General features: G+C 44.8%; 1 protein-coding gene across 2 annotated transcripts in view; it reads right to left on the bottom strand.

Annotated features, from left to right (window-relative positions):
* Positions 1–802: 802 nt before the first annotated feature.
* Positions 803–20,017, bottom strand: part of LPAR1 (lysophosphatidic acid receptor 1) — a 294,717-nt gene continuing 275,502 nt past the window's right edge. For both annotated transcript variants that reach the window (XM_069630904.1, XM_069630905.1), the window contains one exon: positions 803–2,850. In XM_069630904.1, the coding sequence (XP_069487005.1) occupies positions 2,546–2,850 (305 nt within the window). In that variant the 3' untranslated portion in view covers positions 803–2,545. The remainder of the gene's footprint in view (positions 2,851–20,017) is intronic.

The raw sequence follows: 20,017 nt of genomic DNA, 5'->3' as shown, positions 1-20,017 counted from the left end.
TTGTGCGTTATAGTCCAATTCACGCTGATGAGGCCAGAGTCGTCATGATGTCATTGTGTGATGTTTTCCAGTGATGAAGGACCCATTGAAAAGCTATTCCTTTCTCTGCTCCAACATTGGAGACAGCACCAGAGTAAAAAAAAAAAATTAAAAAAAATAAACAATCTGAGACAAGAGGCAGCAAGGTGCACTTTAGGTCCCTACACATGTATAGGGAGAGTGTGACAGGAATGCCCCTGTTGATGCCAACCTTTACTTTGGCAAAAATAAAATACTCTGGACAAGCCACTAGATTGTAGAATATGCATTTCATGTCAACCTAAGCAGATGCACAAGCCCCAGAAATATGGAAAGAAATGTAATTAAATCTTGCACATTTTGGCAAAACTTGTGTTTAACCTTCAGAGTGCAGATAAGAAACCTTGGTCTGCTAGTTTATTACAAACGTGTACAATTCAATTAATCCAGTCCTTTATGACCTCTGATGAGGATGGAGGGAAGAAGAATCCGAACTGTACCCAACTCATCATTAGGCTTCTGTGACCTGGAGAACTAAACAGAACACCCTGCAGCGGGGCCCATGAATCTTATGTTAATGTGAAAAAGCGACAGATGAATCAAACTCTGGGACAAGTGGGTGTCCCGTACCCCCCACCCTCCTGGGAAACCTCAAAGTGTAGTGTTGGCTGATTCCTGATACGCCAGACACTCATCATCCTCACAATCACATTAATCCGCATCCCCGCCACACATCACACCTTACAAACGCCAAATGCAAGGAAAAAGCTCACACCCAGAGAGGAACATTTAAATTCTCATGAGAACACTTTATTAGTGGCTTTGCGGGTCAGTCCAAGAGAGGTTGGAGCAACCCATTTCACAATGTAGCTTACAGAATTGTGGATATAGCTTCTCCCTTGGAAACCAGGAATGGACTCAAGCCACTGGAATGGTCACCTTCCCTTCATTTGTTTTATTCAATTGCCCGTCAGTCCACATTCCATGGATCATTCTCTGACATTTCTTTTGCTGTCTCGCCTGCTGCCTTCTTCTCACACTTGCTGCAGCCCGCGCCCCCTTGCTGCACGCTGTCCTCTTGTCCCGCCACCCTATGCATGACAACATAACACCTACAAAGCACAGTATGTCTGTTCCATATTGTTCCACAGCAGCCGGCCCATTTCCTTTAGTCTTTCACAATTCGTTCTAAAGAAGTGGCCCTTATGTCTTTATTGGTGGCCAATGATAGGTTTGTACATGCGTATTCATGATAGGGCTGTTATTCAGCAGTCTGGACATGTCATTATTGTTCGGGTGTAATGTTTGCTAAGAAGTAGTAGGCCGATGTATGCATTTGTATATCTAATCACAAACATTCTAGAGAAAACTAGCATTTCATCAATTCCTACTACATTAGTGTTTTATCCTCTCCCTCCCTCTGAGCGAGAAGAGCAGTACCCTTACTTCAATTAACCATTTCACTTCATAAAACTGGAGACTATGGGATAAATAATTTATCAGGCTATTCTTACTAATACTGTGTTTCCTCAGTGCAAAACCACGGCACGTTTACAAAATAGGTAATGATACAGCCCACAATAAGAAAGGAAGGAGGCCCAGACAGTCAAAACACTAGTAACACTGTTGTGCTTCAGCAAACCTTCAAAAACTCCAGCTCCCATGAAGCGAGCGCCACTGGTTCCACTTGAGGAAAAAGCAACACGGAACAACATGAACCAATATGGAGGCACCATCGCTTCAATATGGTGGGTTTAGGGAGAGCACCCACACTAATACTGACCAGAGACAAGGCAATTCTACATTCCAGACTGAAATACAGCATCCCGTAATCTTTCCACAGTCCATATACACAACGATCACGCACACACACACATGGACAGACACGCACACTCACAAACCACAAAAGGAGAAGAAAGAAACATACAGAATGGACATGACTTTTCTGCTCTACATTAGAATTGGGTCTACTGTAGTTACATGGCGGTGCTAATAATAGCAAAGGCTATGGATTCACTCCCTGTACAGAAGGTCTCCATCATGAGCATGCTGATGGGTGATAAATATGATGGTGTATTACCATGAAACACACGGTCTTTAAAAAACGAAAGAATAACCTATGTTTCTGCATGAAATTGAATTGCGGTTGGGAAATGGCATTAGTTCTTGGCAGTTGATCTGAAGGGGCACCAAGAGAAGGCGTAAAGCTTAAAGTCTATTTTAAGAGACTTTTCAACTTTCTTCTGGCCCATATGAAGTGACACTGGAAAAAATCAAGATCACCTTAGGAGCCAACAACGAGTACTTGGGCAAAAAAGAGGCAATGCGGCTAGTTGTTTATGCCGCCTTCAGTCTCCTGTTTGGGTGCAGTCTGGGGGAGCAAGCAGTCCATTAGTGTTGCATAATACTTTGGGAACTGCGCGTTGAATTCCCCTCCTCTGTCCCCTTTCCCTGACATTCCGCCAGTGGACCCGACTCCCATCCACATTCTCTCCAGTTGCAGTCAGCCTCCCTCCGATGTTCATGCTCAAACCACAGAGTGGTCATTGCTGTGCACCCCGGCCAAGATGGTGTGGTTGACAGACGAGGCAGAGCGGTCGGAGCCCTCTGTGGGGCCCCCGTTGACGTTCTCGTTGCGCTGGCAGCAGAGGATCTGCTTGAAGGTGGCGCTCATCTCCTTGTCCCGGTATGAATAGATGATGGGGTTCATGGCAGAGTTGAATTCGGCCAGCAGCAAAAAGAACTTCTCATAGGCAAGGATGTTACACTGGGGGCAGCAGACATCAAGCAGCAAGAGCACCAGCCCCGGAGTCCAGCAGATGATAAAGGCGCCTGCAATGACAGAAGAAATCCATGAAGCATCTCTGTGGATAAACAAGGACTCTGCTAGCTTCAGCAAACACATAAGCACAGAGTACATACAGTTGGCACTCCTTAATGACAAACACCTATTTTTCCACAGGTAACTTATTGTAAACAGACCCGTACATGGGGAATTCATTTAAAATGCTACTTTATCATCTTTCTATGGCATACAAACTTTGAGACAAATCTGTGAGGAGAGCAGAGGCGTTGCCTGGGGGGGGAGGGGGCTGAGGGGGCTATAGCCCCGGGTCTTTTGGTTGTAGCCCCAGATAGAAGCTCAGAAGCTACAACCAAAAGGCTAGCTAGCCCCGACAGTCCTGACATTAGCGTAGCCCTCGATCGTTTCCACACCCAGCAACACCCATGGAGGAGAGAAAACTTAAGAAGATTCTCAATCAAAGGATAAATCTGAGGCCTGGAGTGAGGAGGAATGGTGAAAGCGTACAAGAAGCTGGGGCAAAAGCAGAATTGTAGATTCAGTGCTTCAGTATTACAATTCTACACGAATGCTCAAGGTAGACGAATGATGAGGTAAAGGTGGCCAAGATCCATTTAAGAGAATGAAGAATCCTGCTGGAGTAGGATGATAATGGGAACACCCTTTACCACCATGTTCAAATTCTCTACAGGAAGAAAAGAAAGGCAGATGTCCCACTCACACCAGAACAAGGAGGAGGATAACAATCGCGTCGCCCCAAAAATGTAGACTAAGGATCTTGCCTTGGAGAAAAAATGTTCAACGTAATGGCAGGCATCGAACGACTTGATAGAAAGAGCTGTACCTTCTTGTGCTATTCTATTATGTGTGCCTTACGTATTTCTGCATGGCCATTTGTAAAATGGCAGAAACACTTGCACTGGGAATCCTGATCTACACATTCGATGAATGCAGAATGCAGCAACCTTGTAGGTTAGTCAAAAGCAGGGTCAATCCTGCCAGTGTCAAGAAAATTAATCAAAAGAAACTAACAAAAGCAACACATTGGTCTGTATCCGCAACAGTGCGATTGAACAAGTTGAAGCTTGTGACGGATCGATCCAATCACATGCTTTGAGTGAGACCCACAACGAGATCCAATCACACGCTTTGAGTGAGGCCACCGATAAACAGATCTACTTTAGGTTCCGTGAAACGTTCAGTGCTGTTCCATGTGTAACGCAAGTAACCAAACTCGAAAGCCTCAGGATAACAGGCAGACTCAAGAACCTGGTTTCGAAACTGTACAGGATATACAGGTCAACCCTCAGCTCAAAAAGATGTGTGCATGTTAATTTGTCAAAAGAAATTAAATACCATCATGCCCCACTATCAAGCTGTACCAAAGGGTTATGGGCCCGTAAACCTCATGAAACATACTTACTGCATGCCCCCATTCAATTCCTTCTTCAGGGCCCTTAACACCTCTATACAGCATAATTAGCACATGGATTCCATTGCAGACCACCTCTCAGCCAGTCAGAATAATCAGAATGCAGTCTACAATCACAGTTATAGACTTCAATCCTAACATTCTGACTTGTGCAGCAGTCTGACAAGCCACACTAAAACAATTGTCTGCAACTGTGTAAAAGACAAGGGCATGTGCAGTTCAATGCCTTAAACAAACCATAATGAAATAGCAATGTGTAATGTTTATTGTCGCTACTTCCATGTTCATTAAACTAACATTTCAAGTTACTTATGTGTGCCCATTCGCCCCTTCTACAATAAAAACACTTTCCTTTTAGTTACACAACTCCATGTGACAATAGCCTTAGGGACCTTGGGAGTGGTCATTATCTCTTGGGATATGTCCTTTCCCCAACCTATAGTGCTCAGCTTTGCCTCGGGCAATAACTAAGGGGGTGGGGTCATTATCCTGTGATAATCACACTTCCCTCAGTCTGCAAGCATTAATTAGCACATTGCAATCTTGGCAGTTCCATTTTGAACAAAGCAGTGCCAGGAGGCTCCACCCCAACTTTCCAATGTAGAGCCATTGCATTTCCTTCTACACACATTGGGTGGAATGTTCACATAGCAATAACAGATCCTTATTGTGCCATTAAAGGACGATAAAGTCCCTTAACTTGGACCCAGGGCCATTACCACTGGATAACACCCATTGGAATGAGACATTCTTGGTGCTCATGTAAAAGGTTTGATTAGTCATAGAACTGTGATAATTAAAAAATATAAACTCATCAATAGAAGAAGAGCACTGACACCTCCCATACTTGAGCAACGTTTTGAAATCAGACTGCGATAGGTCTGAGATCTAGAGCATGTTGAGGAAGACCAGACAGTACTGAAAATTAGATGAAGCAATGCACTGAACAAGGGCCACAGCCCCACATCCCCACATATACTGAGGAAGGCCATGTGCAAATCACAAGTCCTCAAATAGAGGAATACTTTTTACCAGCAGAAATAAAAGCAAACGACCCGCCTCAAGGCGATTTCACAGCAAATCCTGTGAATTCACCTGCAGATGCAGCCTATCCTTCTCCAGGCAGGACCTGCCAGAAACTTATTAGCAACAGGTTGAGCATGGCACAAAATGACCCACAAGAAAAAAGTGCATGCTAATATGTATACATCAAAGTATTGACGTGAAGATGGGAACTGTCCACTGTACCTCGGATTTACCCAATGAGAGAGGTACAGCTGTTGCAAACCTCGCATCACTATTAGGAGCTAATTTAACCACCTGTGACATATTTCTTGTGCGTCACCCTCTTAAAGGAATTATTGCGGCAATACTTAATCAAATGTTAATGACAATATTTTTATGGGAAAAGCTCTTCTGACCGTTCACAAAAAAATAGTGACTACCTTCCTAGTCATCGAAACAAGCATAGTACTAGAGGAAAGGACCGCAGTAGAAAAAGCCACAAAGTGGACTTCATCTTATCCAATTATAGTGTTCAGTTTACTTCAGATTCTCAGAAAAAAAAAGCAGAAAAAAAAACAAGCGGACATAAAAGCTGTCAACTGCTGTTAACAGCATAGGAACCGAGTCAGCAAAGAACTGCCAGACACGAATAGTAAGCATATTTGGGAGCGTATGCCGTGGAGGAAATGATGAGTGTACAGTACAGAAAAGCATGCAGTGAGCAGTTCATCAGGTGTCCTTTTCCGTTATGCAGAATTGCACTGGCAGGCCACATGAATCACAGGAGCAGGGGCCCTGCAGCTCAAGTAACTTTTGTCCATCTGCCTTAACCAGAGAAATTCAGGGGTGGTTTGGGAGTGATCTAAACACTTTGCATCACTTCAAATGAAGTGTTTTCAATACATATATCAAATATAAGCATATACAAAGGCACGTTCTCCTCTCTACATCTGTGCATTGGTGCATTCCCATATGTGCCAATAGCACCAGAGAGGAACTCTCCAACTCTAGGCTTGCATTTGTGAGTCCTTTATAATCGGTAATTGCAAGAAGTAATCTTGTAACCCCCGCCGTTCAGTTTCCGGCTCCTCTCCAACATCACTGCTTTCATTTCTCCACATTACATAGCTCTTCCTTCTAGATTTCACTCACATGGCTCTAAAAAACGTTGCTGCTTTTTTTCACTGAACGTATTTTTGCTGAATTGTGTATTTTGTTTGCAGCAAAATGTGGGGAGGGCTCCTGCACCACCCCATATACATCTTAACCCTACTTACCATCTAAATTTAGCTGCCTAAAAAAGTGCACACAATTATTTCATTGAAATGCCATTGGCTCACAAATTTGTAGGAAAAAATGGGAAAGTGGGATTGGTATACAGCCTGTATTGGAAAATTTAAGTCGAATAAACTTCTGGTGGCTAAATCGTGGAAAGAGGTGGATTACCGTGGAAAGCAGTGGACCAAATTACGTAATCTCCTACATATTCTGACCTGCGATATGACCTTTTGATTACAGTTTCCAACTTGTATTGTTACTGTATACGATTCCCATTGCAAACCCTCCTCTTATCTTGGACCATCCCTTCTTGCATCCTGCTGGAGACCCTGCATACTAGTTGTAAAACACTTGCCCATGGGTGGTTCTAAAAGCCCCATGAGGTCTATTCTTTACACTACATGGGGAGGACAATGCTCATCTTCTTACGCTCATCTTTTTTGGGAATGTTATGCAAACCATGTCCCTTCCATTAAATTCTTGTGCACTTACTGCTTTGTGTTGGTCATAGCCTACTATGTTCTTCCATTGTCTGTCCTCTTCTTTTACCATCCTCTGCAATTACACCAGTGTTTTTGGCCCTTCCTCCATCCATGGTGGACATACCATGGTGCTTGGTTTCCTTCCTCTTACAAATTCAAATGGAGACACCCCTTTGTTTGAGTGTGGAGTGCATCTATGTGCTACCACTGTGTTTATAATTTCTAGTCTTCAATTACCAATGGTGGTGAGATCACCTTGTGAACTTGTATTACTTTGTCAAATCTCTCAACCATTCTGTTGGTCTCAGGGTGGCACACCAAACTGGTTCATAGTTCTATTCCATTCTTTTTCTGGGTAAATGTCCATCTCCTTCAACACCAATTGGACCCCATTGCCAGTAACCAAAATATCTGGATATGCTTTTCTTCTAAATACCTCATTCTCATCCCTTCGTTAGTACACATGTTTTGGCTAAAACCCTACTTCCACACATCTGGTTAATAAACCAAACCATACACTAGGATTGGGACTATGGGCCCCTTGTAGATCTGAGATTATCACTCTCCCCCACAGTAATCAGAGTATTGTTGAGAGTACCATGGGATTCATTTAATGTAATGTATGTTTTCTCATTGTTCATACATGCAACACACTTGCATACTACTCAACTTGTATATTACATACAGGCCACCCAACATCTTGTTGAACCCTGTGTTTATTGTTCATCACCCCCTGATGGCATTTGTGGGGCTTATCTATTATCCTAGAACGCATCTGTTCAGGAGATATAATGGCATCTCCTCTCATGACATATCTTTGCTCGATATCATGCTTATCCCCTATTATCCAAAAGGTTTCATACTCCGAATCCTGACATATTGCTTTTCTTATGTGAATACCTTTTTTCCAGAGAATGTTTCTTTGTGCTAAGTGTTTTTTCGTTGTGCATTGCAATTTCCCAATCTTCTCTGGATAAAACTTCTTGTTCTATGTTTAGTACTTGGTCGTCTTCTGCATGTCCATTCTCTTCCTTATTACTTAAGAGTCTGGATAGACTATTGCCAGCTCGATCTCCTGCCCCTGTCCTTGTTCGATGTTCAAAACATATTCTCACACTTTGCCCAACCCGTTCGTGGTTAGAATTTCCTTTTGTGCCTTATGATCTGATCACAGTTAAAATCTAGTTACTCATAGGACAGCTCTTAACTTCACCACCAATTTAATCACAAGTAGTTATTTTTATCTCCCCTCTGTACTTTTGACACAAATGCAATTGCAATAGTATATTCTCTGGTCCTGTCTGTGTCAGCACAGTTCCCAAACATTCATTACTGGAATCCATGGTAACAATGTTTCTATATAGATTGCAGATTTTGAGGGAAGGCCTTTTGTGGAAAGCCATTTTTAGCCTCTCAAATTCTGTTTCACAATGGTCCTTCCAGATAAATTAGGCTCCTTTCTTGGCTAATTTCTGCAAAATTTGGGATACATTTGGCATACTCCTCCAGTCCAAGGGAATGACAATAATGGTTTCCTGGTTTTGGTAGCTGGTGTTCTTGTATGTTTTTTACTAAATCTTTCATTGGTTGGATATCTCTTGACAATATGAAAAGACCCAGATATCTAATCTCTTCTATGTACAGCTTACACTTAACTTTGCTCAAGGTCACCCCTGCATCACTGATATCCCATCTGTGCTCTTTGTTTTTTTCCCCCAATAGAGCAACACATCGCTCTGACAGCATACAATGCCTACATCATCTTGAAATAACTCGTACATTATTCTCTGTAACAGGGGTGCCACTGACACTAATCAAAACGGCATCCTCATGCATTGAAATGACATTGCCGTCAATATAAATGTGGTTAGGCTTCTAGATGGTGTAATTTCACATGGTGGTACGCCAATGTGAGATCCAGTGTGGAGAATATCTTGACGTCACCTATATTATTATAGGTTTCCTCATGCATATCTGTACTTTACTTTTAGCTCTGTCAAAAACCATCCTTCTAATTGTTATTTTTCCTCCTATATGCCAAAGGTTGATGTCAATTTCACTGAGTATTACCTTCACCAAATGAAGAAAAACATTTTCTCTGGTAGTACTCCCCAAGTCTACTGCTATGTTGAATTCTCTTTTTTCTACTCCAACTGGAGTCATAGGTTTATCCGTGTCTGAATCTTCACTCCTCATTACAAACACTGATTGTTCAAAATCGTTGAGCTGCAACGTGTTCTCCGTCAAGGATCGCCCCTTCTTTTGTGGGGAATACAAATTCCTCCAAGTCCTCTCAGAGCTCTGGTACATAGTCTGCTGACGATAGAGTAGGTCAGCATTTAGCAAATTGACTCTTTCTGTTGCACTTAGGCTGTGTGCAAAGGGCTGTCAACATGATGGAATATTCTTTTCTCCTGTCAGCCCTGCCTATCGATTAGTGGTGACTTCTTGTAAGCGTTTCTTCTTTTGTCCTAGATTTTATTTTTTACAATATGGGAGTAATTTTCTGCTTCTAGAAATGTTATGCCCAATTTATTTATTTCTTTGTATTTGTATAGCGCACTTGCAGCCCGGAGGCATCGAGGCGCTGTTAAAGGCATTTTGTAAGAAAATTTATAGTAGGTAAATGGCGACCCGAAAGTCTTAGTTACAGGTACAATATACAAGGCAATCATGTCTGATAGGAGTTAAACGAGGTGATCAGAGTTACACATAGAAAAATAATACAGTGTGGCAAAATACACAGTGATCATAATCAGTAAGGAATCCGACAAAAAGCTTGGTTTTGATTGCTTTGCGGAATGCTTGGTGGGAGTCAAAGTCGATGGGGAGTGCATTCCAATGGGTGACTGCCAAGGTAGGGAAATAGGAGCCCCCAGCGCAGACATTTTCGCGTCTTGGGCGTGAGAATCGTGTTTCATTCCAACGCTGACACAGTAATTGAAATGCTTCACTTCCTTGTCCACACTTAGTACTTCCGATAGTGAGAGATTTCCTTTGGCCCATAGAACATTCCTTACATTGCTCCCTCTGCACTCTAGCATAGACTGGTCCCTCGAGTGTTCTTCCATCTTGGCGTCAAATTCACATGCAACTGCTAACTCCCTCAAGGATGCATGCATTGTTCTACTGATTCTCCTTCGCGTACTTTTGCCAAAATGGTCAGTTACTAGTATCAAACTGACTTTCTTTTCATAATGTTTAGCAAGCATTTTGATGCACTTCTCGAACTCATTGAGACCATGCGCTTCACTTTGATCCAAAGGCGGTACGTTTCCAATTGGTCTTGCCAAAGTTGACTCAATAGTATACAGGTAGCCTTTTTTCCTTGTACTGCATAATTTGTGACAGGAACAGATTGTACATGGTGCTCAAAGCCCTTTCTCCAATTTTCTACGGCATAGTTGATTGTCCTTGATCTGCTATAAAAGAAATTTGGTGGTGGAAGACATTGCATAGTTACACTCGGGTACAGGTAATCCGACACTGATCAATATAATTTTCCACTTTTTTTCTTTTACTTTCTTCATTTATTACTATGTTTGCTGTACTGATCAATCCTGTCCCTACTATGTAATTAGTTTTGTTTCGGGTTTAGTTAGGTCCTAGTTGGGGTTTGCCAGATTTTGTCTTCGAATGAGTATTCAGCTAAAATTCCGCCAAAATACAGTTATTCGGCTTTAGAGTACTTACTCAAAGCCAAAGTCTTTTTCGGATTAGCCAGCTCTCTCTGTGTTTGGGAGAGATAGCCACTCATAGAAAGTAGGGACTGGCTGCAGCAGCAAAATAATGACTTTCTTTATTGGCTGCTGCAGTCTACCCCGGTCCTGATGCTGCAAAGTAAGCCGCCTCCCTCCACCCCCTGGCAACCACCCACATTTGTTATTATGGTGGGTTGGAGGAACGGGGGTGGGGGGGGGGGGTCACTGGACCCCTGGAAATAAAACAAAATGCAGCAGCTGGGGGAAGGCCCAGCAACCTCTGTTAGAGAGATATTTAAAACATAACCACCCAGAGGGGGGCTACCAGTGCAAGGCCTGCTGACCCCATTACAACCAATGAAGGTGGGTGGTGGTCGCCAGGGTTTTCCCTCGTGGATACTGTATTGTTGCAATGCGGGGTTACAAAAACTACTATGCAGCTTACTATTTGGCTCCGGCCGAATACTTGGACTATTCAGTATTCAGCTAAATAGTAAATTCACCATGCTGTACAGCCATAGTCTTGGTACAGCTTCACATAACACTACAAATGTTACTAGAGTGGGAAGGATGCGTCCCTTAGATCGCTGTGCCATTGATTAGCAACTGCAGCTTTGTACGTGCGAGCATCCGAAAGGTCCTTTCCTCTCCGTAGGGCACCGCATTGTGGATTAATGGCTGTTGCTGCAGCATGGCAAGCCTGTAAAAGCAGCTGTCCTGATTGCAGTTGTCGTTGTGCTGCTTGAGCCCAAAATCAGTTTCCACACTAATCTGGGTACACTGGTGGCATGAACTTCGCACAGTGGAACTGGAATCTTCCCGCTCGCCGTTTGGTGCACTCTTGTATCCGGTGGGGATTGACTCAGCTCATCACAGCGTCACCAGTTTGTAGAGAAAATCTGGAACGCTATGCTTGTATTTGGGAGTCCTTTATTAACAGGTAATTACAAGATGCAATCTCGCAACCCCAACATCCAGTTTCCGCTTCCCTCAACCGTCACTCCTTTCATCTGTCCACACTCCATTTCTCTTTCTTCTGGAGTTCACTCCACTTCACATTCCAAAAACGCCACAAGCATTTTCTTAGCTTTTTTTTTTTTTAACTGTTCGAAGCCCCATGGCTCCTCCATTTTATTTTTTTCTGTATTCTTTTTAAATCTGTTTTGCATGTTCCTTGAAAAATTAGGAAATCCGATGTAAATACACAGATGCACATGCAAAAAGCTGCAAATGCAATTGTTTAAGGACGTCACCAAAATGACTCAGTTATGGACACCTAGTATGTATCAGACATAACGCTCGGACAAAAGGGCTCCGGCCCATCGGGGTCCAGGCTAACCCTCCACCAATGTATATCTGAACAGCAGCCATAGCATGCTGGATGGAATGTGCATAATGTATTGGATGGCTAATGCCGGCTACTAATGGGAAAAAAACACAATTTGCCAGTGAGGAATTGCCTGGCTATCGTATGGAGAAAGGAATGCCGAGGTTTCCAATAATGTTAGAGATACGTGCTGTAACCTCAGAGCATGTTGCAAGATGGATGAGGAGGGGCTGAGCTGTTTGTGATATCAGCAGACTCTGGTAGTATATGCAACCGAAATGGTGAATAGTTACAAGTCTATTATCCAAACACACTTCATATTACACAGATATTGAATGAAGGCCCAGTGTGTTGACACTCCCTATCCCTCTCGTATTCAGTGGAAAGACCAGGCTCTGTTTGGGGAAGGGCCAGAAGCACTGTATGTGGCAGTAAAATGTTGCCCTTGCCCCATCCCATGTATGTAGAAAACTACTGACCGGTCAACAGGAAAAATGGAAGGCTAGTAGAGTAACTGGTGAAACTAAAGGTACACTGGCATCAGAATGATAGCGATAGAGATGGCCATTCTCAGAACACTGATACAATAGCAAGATTGACCTTGGTTCTAATCTGCTTCACAAGTATCGCAAAACACAAGACACTAGTGTATGAAAACGTACAACATGCACATACAGTGTGCATTATCCTGTGAACAGATTGACAAAGATGTCCGTTCTTTTAGTGACGGCAGTTCCAGTGCTATCGCGGTCACACTCTAAGTCTACAGTAAGTGCTGTCAGGAAGCACTAACAGAACTGCTCTGAGGTGATGAGCCTACCACAAGCTTACCTTAAAGAGGTGGCGGTCGGCTGACTGCCGTCTCTAAGGTCTCATAGCACTGTCCAAGTCCACTTGGTCAATGGCTGCAAGGCTGCAAAAGGTTTCTAGACCCAAAATGACGCCTGCCCTTGGATTGCACTGGTGCGAGCATGACCACCCACTCATTCACAAAGCAAAGCGGGGAGAACCAGATGCTTGAGTCCATCTCAGAAGTCGAGATGCATATCCTGAGACACGCCTCTTCCATCATCCATAAATTTATTCAGCGTTAAACCATGAAAGCTTTCCGCAACACATACAAAAACAGCACAAGTGAGACAGCAAAATAATATCACAATTTCATTGAATTAAATAATGGGTGCCTATAGTCAGGATGCAATTAAATCATGGGTGCCTACATTCAGATTGCAATTCAATGAGAAGCTCAAACAGGACAAGCATTGCAAATATTTCCCAGCGTGCGTCCAGGCGTGGGTGCCATTACAATGGCGACCCTTTGGTTGCAGTAATGTGAGGGCAGGAGGAACAGTCTGCGCCCTTCTCTCCAATGGTACAGAGTTGGCTCCCGTGATCACGAGTACTGACTGCCAAAGGGGTTTTTCCCAACGGATGGGCACTGATTTCTATAGTGTTCTTCTTTACCCGTCATCTCCTGTCAAAGATCAACAAATTACTGGCCATCCCTGGTTCCCCAAAATCAATTTGGATAGAGTCAAAAACAGCTCCCCGATGTTGGCGCTAATCCTTGTGCAATTTATAATTCGGTCTCTAGTTATAAATAGGCAGCCCCTCACTGACCGCATCCAATGTCCCCCCATTCAAACTGGTTGGGGCGCAGTTTAGGGGTCCCAAGTAAAAATATTATCCCTTCTCCTGGAGGACGTTACACGGTTTGATTTAAGGGTGCAAATAAGTGGGTAATAGCTCTTCCGGAGTTCTGCCTTGCCACAATTGGCCTCGTCTCCAATCGGTCTGTCTGCAATAGATCTACGTTTGAAAGAGGCACTGTACATTGGGCCCCTGTTGCAGTCACGTCTTCTTGGATCTATTGTGAGTTGTGTCTCTTTAATCTCTTGGGGACTTGTAGCCTTGGTACTAACTTGACTGCATTCCCCTGCGCCCTTTGGGAGACCTGTGTTAATGCAATTTGCTGGGATGTTATCAAGTTGTGGGTTGACCTTGTTTCACTCGTGTAATTAGACCATGATCCCCCTGGCCGCTCCCCTCCTGGCTACATCAATCAGGGTCAGAATTATGTTCTTAATAACAAGAGTATCACATTTACAAGTCCTATGGACTGGAACCCCCTCATCAGGGTCGGTATAACCAGGTTTTGCCCTTCCTCTCCTAGAGGTGTAGAGCCAAATAGCGCACTATCCAATACAGCTTCCCATTTCTCCTGTAGGTGTTACATGTGGCCTCACTGCCACACCATCCCTCTTTTTAGCCTGACCATCCGAAACATCCATTGGTGGCCCACTGCAGGTGGTGTGGGGGTCAAGACTTGTAGAGCCTTACTGGCTCAGTAGTAATGTCCACTAGTGTTGGCGTTCTAGCTGCCTCCCCACCCCCACACGAGTCCCTTTGTATCCGAAGCTGGGAACTTGGAAGTAGTGCTTCAACAAGCTCTAGGTGGGGGTGAATATAGACGATTCAGAAGATGGCAGGACCACAGGGGCCGCAAGGATGACATGGGGACCACTGTGTAAATGTGGGGAGGAATCCATTGAATGGACTACAGCTTCTTCCAGATCCGAGTACAAATTGGATTCAGTGCAATCACAGGCCCTTCATTGGGGACAGGTTCAATTGTGAGTGTCGTCGACATGACTTGTCTCAACAAAAGAAAAGTTTAACAGAATCGAATTCTAGGGCGCTTTTCAACTTGACAGCTTGCAAGCTCTTTTCTTTCCTTTTGGTGTTGTGCGTGCTAATCCCCTCTGCCCCCTCTCCCTCCGGGTCTCACCTCGTTGTTAAGCAGCTGCAGCTACACATATCCTCTGCACTCCTTTATCACAGGCTCTGGCCCCAAACGCTCTCGGTCTTGAGATAATAGGAGGCAAGCGGGAGCGATAGCAGTAAATTGATTCTGGGCTCCTAACTCATTCCTCCTTGCAGACAACTGAAGGTATCAGTGTCTGTAACCCTGCTTGCGCCAACTCCCTGTAGTGATAACTCCTGCACCCTTCCCCGCGGGCTACACCCTTGCAGGGGTGGGGGAAGATATTATAGCACACAGGTGGGAGGGGGCAGGACTCTACAGCAAAGCCGCAGCAGCTCCGATAGTGTTGCAGGGTAATTCCTGCAGCTCCAAATCCCGCTCCTTTCCCCGTGGGCTTCACTCTTGCAGGGGTGGGGGAAGATATAGAACACAGGTGGGAGGAGGGTGGCACTATACAGCAAAACAGCAGCTCTGATACTGTTGCAGGGTGACTCCTGCGGCCAGTGGTCGAAGTGTATGAAAAGAAGTAGTGGAACTATGTTCCCTGCTGGCCTGCACCCACTCCCCACAAACCCCATCACCACGCCCCCTCCCACACACAATACAAACCCCCAAACACTTGCACCTGCTGTTTAAGGGAACGTTCAGTGTAGTGCACTGAAAGTGCAAGCTGCAACGTGTTCCTACACTTTTATTTTATGACAAAACCATTCTGCAACAGTTTCTTTTTAATATAAAAGTATAGGAGCTGTAAAACGTAATTTAAAAAAGTATAGGAGCACCGCTCCCGACCGCTCCTGCTTACTTCGACCACTGCCTGCGGCGCTAACTCCCACGCCCTTCCCTGTGGGCTTCCACGCCTCTTCCATGGTGTAGTAGAGTGAACTTGTAATGAAATTCTATTTCAGCTGCTACCAGCACCTGTCCTTCGTCAGACAGCTAATACTGAAATCCCAGACTCATTCACAGGGATGCCTAGTGAGGGTCCACGTCTGCAATGGCAACAAACTATGCTTGCAGGTGGAGTATGAACAATTACCAGAGCACTTATAAACTGATCCATGGAAAAGCAAGGGCTCAAGTCAAGTAGCAGCAGCCAACAGTGTGGAATAGAAGATATCTAGGCTCCAAGTGGTCCCTGTGCTTGTTACGGTCATGGGGCCTTTAATTTGTGCAAGGTTTTATTTTTATTATATAGTATTTTCTCTTGCCAAGTCATCTTCCCAATGACAAGGGGGACGATTTAACTGGGAAAAGGATCCACCCGCACCCCCCATTTGTTTACTACAGTCTGGTGCATTCTGTGGCCCTGGCAAATGATTTATACTACGACTCCCATGATCCTTCACCCCCAAATATGCTAGCTAGGACGTTTTGGGGCAATAGCCCACAACATCGCAGGGGGTTATTATTATTAAAATGATGTGGGGAAATGTTTCTGAAAGGGAGATTGGCTAATCAGGCCCCTTTTCATCAACCTACATTCCATAATGACAGTGCACTTATGTGTCTTTGCTGAGATAGTCTTCCGACAGCCCCAGCAGCAGCTCTACATTGGCACCGGGGCATGTTCAAAGGTCAAATGTGCATTCCCGATAGCTGTTGGAACACAAAGTTCCAACAGAGAGGACTTTTTAATCGCCTGCACTTTCAATTCAAAGCAGAACAATTGTATCTCCTAGTCAGCCAGAAGGAAAATTAAACTATAAATATAAAAGATTCCTTATTATGGCATGGTGGTTACTAGTGTCACAAAACTATACAGCCACATCATTTGATATGCTATTAGTGTCAGCTTGGCGATCAGCGCTCAGCAATGACAGGGCTGTTGTGCATTAGTTGTCTTTCCCCAATGTCTACACAGCATCCAGTTGCACCAGCGCCCATAAAAATTGCTTCTTTGATCACCCTGAGAAAGGCCAACACCTTCCTCACAAGGCACAGGAACCCTACCCCCCCCCAGGAGGTTCCTTGGGAATCAGTGTACCAAAGGGAGTCCTGAAAAAACAAAGCCAAACTCACACCAGGGTACGGACCACTGGAGTCCTTTTGAAGTCAGCAGACATTGGAAGGAGGATGAGAGAGTATCCGAGAGGAGGGGTAGTTCAGGAGAGTGGTTCCATGCTCCAAAGTCCTCCACCATAAAGGTGAAGATAAAAGACTCCAAGGGAGAGGCAAACTCTGGCCCAACCCATCCCAAGGACCTAATTAGTGTGAAATATTTGTGTGGACAAGGTCTACTGCTACTGGGGCACTGATACCCAAGACCCTGCAACCAGAGATGATAGAACCCCTGCAGTTTCCCTTGCACACCTTCCTGGTTCGTAAGCGTCAAAGAAAGGACTCAACTTGCATCAACTGGCAAATAGGTTACTGTGCGTGGCTGCCCTTTTGGAGGCAGCGTTTTGCCAAATATGAATTGTGCTTTCTATTAAATGGTAACAAGCACCACTTAACAGAAAGTATTAAGGAACTCGACTACATCCTGTAATTTAAAATAAACTGATGTGCTCACTCTAGATGCAGAAAATTGCTCTGACTAAGTCTTGTGGCCTTTCTGGTTTAGATCTGGATCCCGCTTTACAAAAATGTAGCCAGACTTTATAACCAACAGACAGCTTCCTTGGAATTTTTGTCAGCAGATTTCGCTCAACCAGACAAACCTCTGGAGGATGTCCCCTTCAGCCTCGACTATTCCTCCGCATTGTGTAGAACTTCTAAGGTGTTTTATTCTGTTGCTAAAAAGAATAATCTAGAAAGGCAGATATGAATGGGCGAGTAGTGGGTCAGCCTACTGGGCAAATTCCTGAAGCTCCATGACAGCAGTCATAATGGGGGTGAAAGGAATAGCGATACTGTCTCACTGATAAGTTTGTCCATGTTAGTATTACGGAGGATAGCACAGGGGCAACTCGCTGGTCGTGGAAGCAAGACCACGCAAAGCAACAGTGGTTCAAATCCAGGTTCCGCACTTAGTAACCAAGCTCAGGTATGGCATTAGGCGTGTTATATAAAAATAAAATAATAATAAATTCCTGAATGTTTATGGGGCACAAGAAATTGGTTATGATGTGAAAGGCGTATTTAGGTTTATTAGTTTGAAAGAGCGCTCCTGTACCTTCTTGGAAGCTCTTTGTTGGCACTTAAAAAGTTATCCAGTAAGATAAATTAAGCAGGGCACAAATAACAAAATCAAAGAACCATGATGAAAGAAAGAAGTGAAACACCATTTCAAGCTCGGAAGGACAATAGGCATAATAAGGTGGCCCGCCATCTCATGTTCTACAGTGACGTGTGACACAAGATGCAGTGGTATAACACAAAAAGTGGGGGCCCCCTGCAAGCCCTTCTGAGGGCCCTCCCCCAACCGCCAGGCTTGCCACGCTGGGCCCCTCTGCTGGGCATGGGCAGCATGGGGCCACTCGCACCGCAGGGGCTGCAGGGGTCCCCCGTTACGCCAGTGAGGAGATGGATGAGTCCCCTTCAAAATAAATACCGCTGATGGGGCAGAAACAAGTTCATGGAAGAGAAAGGAGACCCCAGGCTTAAGGCAGTCGCTATTCCCAACTCCCCATCAAGGGACCCCCCACAGTGTCACAGCGGTTTGGTGGCTGGTGGGTTTCTGCAACGCTTCCTCGCTGCTCAGATTGGTGTCAGAAGGAATGGTGAACAAAGGAAATACGCATTGGTAAAGCAAGACAATAGTTTTGAGATGTGCAGTTGTTAATTGTATTTTTGTGTGGACCCCTTGAAGAACAGACTAAACTAAAGAGAAAACATGCAAGCTGAACAGCCATTGATCCCAGGAGTACTATAAGGTGACCGGTTAGCATCTGCTAGCTGATTAACCTTTTAAGTAAGCAGCTGTGGCACGAAGCCTGCAGCTTACAAATCCGGCTATGGAGGCACATTCTTTTGGTCTCTGTACCATTCAGCATGCCATCATCAGGAATGGTGATTACTCTCCCCTTCCCTCCCACATCACCCGGTGAGGTCTCCGAAGGCCCCACTCTGTGAGAGTCTCATCCGACAGGTGTTCTCCTGCTCGTCCAGAACTTCAAGAACAACATTGCCTCTGCTGCTCCAGCCATGGCAGACTCTGTGATGACTCCTTGCCACTGTGCTGCTTCCCGCTGCTCCTCAATCACTCCCTTGTTCCTCCTCTCCTCAATAGTGTAAGCAAACCTGTTCACTTGCACTCCACGTTCCCTTCTCTTCCCTCCCGCCATAGCATTACCCTTCCTCACCATCATGCACTTCTCCTCCTCCCCCTATCCCCTCTTTTCAGTTACCACACATGCATGGTCTGAATTCTCACAACCTAGCAGGAACGTTATTGTTTGTTTTCTTCCGTGCTCATCCCCAACCTACACTTCCCCTCCTCCACCCCTCTCCCCTCTTTTCTCTTACTGCACTTGCACGCTCTGAATTGTCTCATGACCTAGTAGGGACGTTATTTTTTGTCTTCTTCCCTGCTCCCGGCCCCCCTTCCTTCACCCCCCCTTCCTTCCCTGTTTTCTCCCGCTACCTACCTCCTCCCTTGTCTTGATGCACCTTGAAACACCATTTATAGACGCATTATAAATACGCTAAAAATAAATCTTGCCCCTCGAGTCTCTGGGCGTGGCCACCTGGAATTGGCCACCAAGTAGTCCAAGGGACGGCCCCGAGACCAGGTTCTGGCCTCGATCAGCTTGGGAGATACGCCAACCTGGACGCAGCCTGCTTGTCCCAAGCTTCTTTGTGCCACATGCCATTATTGCTTGGAGGGCACCATGCATTGGACCCAGTGGTGCAGCTCACCAAAACAATCACGGCATCAGGAACCTTGTAGCACCCGGTCCCAAATGATGTTGAGCCCATAGGAAAAAAACTACACGTTTTTGAAGTGGTTATGTCCCTGTGTTCTACCATAAAAGGGCCGTAACGACTTGTAAGCCCCCACTCTTCCTTTTCAAGGCACTTTCAAGTACTTTTGATATTTGCTGCTTATATCAATTGCCTGCCCCCCCCCCCCCCTCGTCTTCACCCAGAGTCCCCCTTTGCTCTCAAAGTCTGCATTCTCGGTTTTTCTTTTACTGGGGTGGGACTTCAGTATTTCGGATTAGTTGGATGCATTGTTTGTAGTATTAAAGGTTCTTATCCTAAAACCTTGGTCGGACATACTTTTATCTTGGTATAACTGTACTGTTTGTGTTGCGACTGAA

The sequence above is a fragment of the Ambystoma mexicanum genome, chromosome 6q, assembly GCF_040938575.1.
Source record: "Ambystoma mexicanum isolate Mex_15411 chromosome 6q, UKY_AmexF1_1, whole genome shotgun sequence".
Classification (NCBI taxonomy): Eukaryota; Metazoa; Chordata; class Amphibia; order Caudata; family Ambystomatidae; genus Ambystoma; species Ambystoma mexicanum.
The sequence above is the reverse complement of the archived record's forward strand: the minus strand, read 5'-3'. Positions and strand labels throughout refer to the sequence as shown.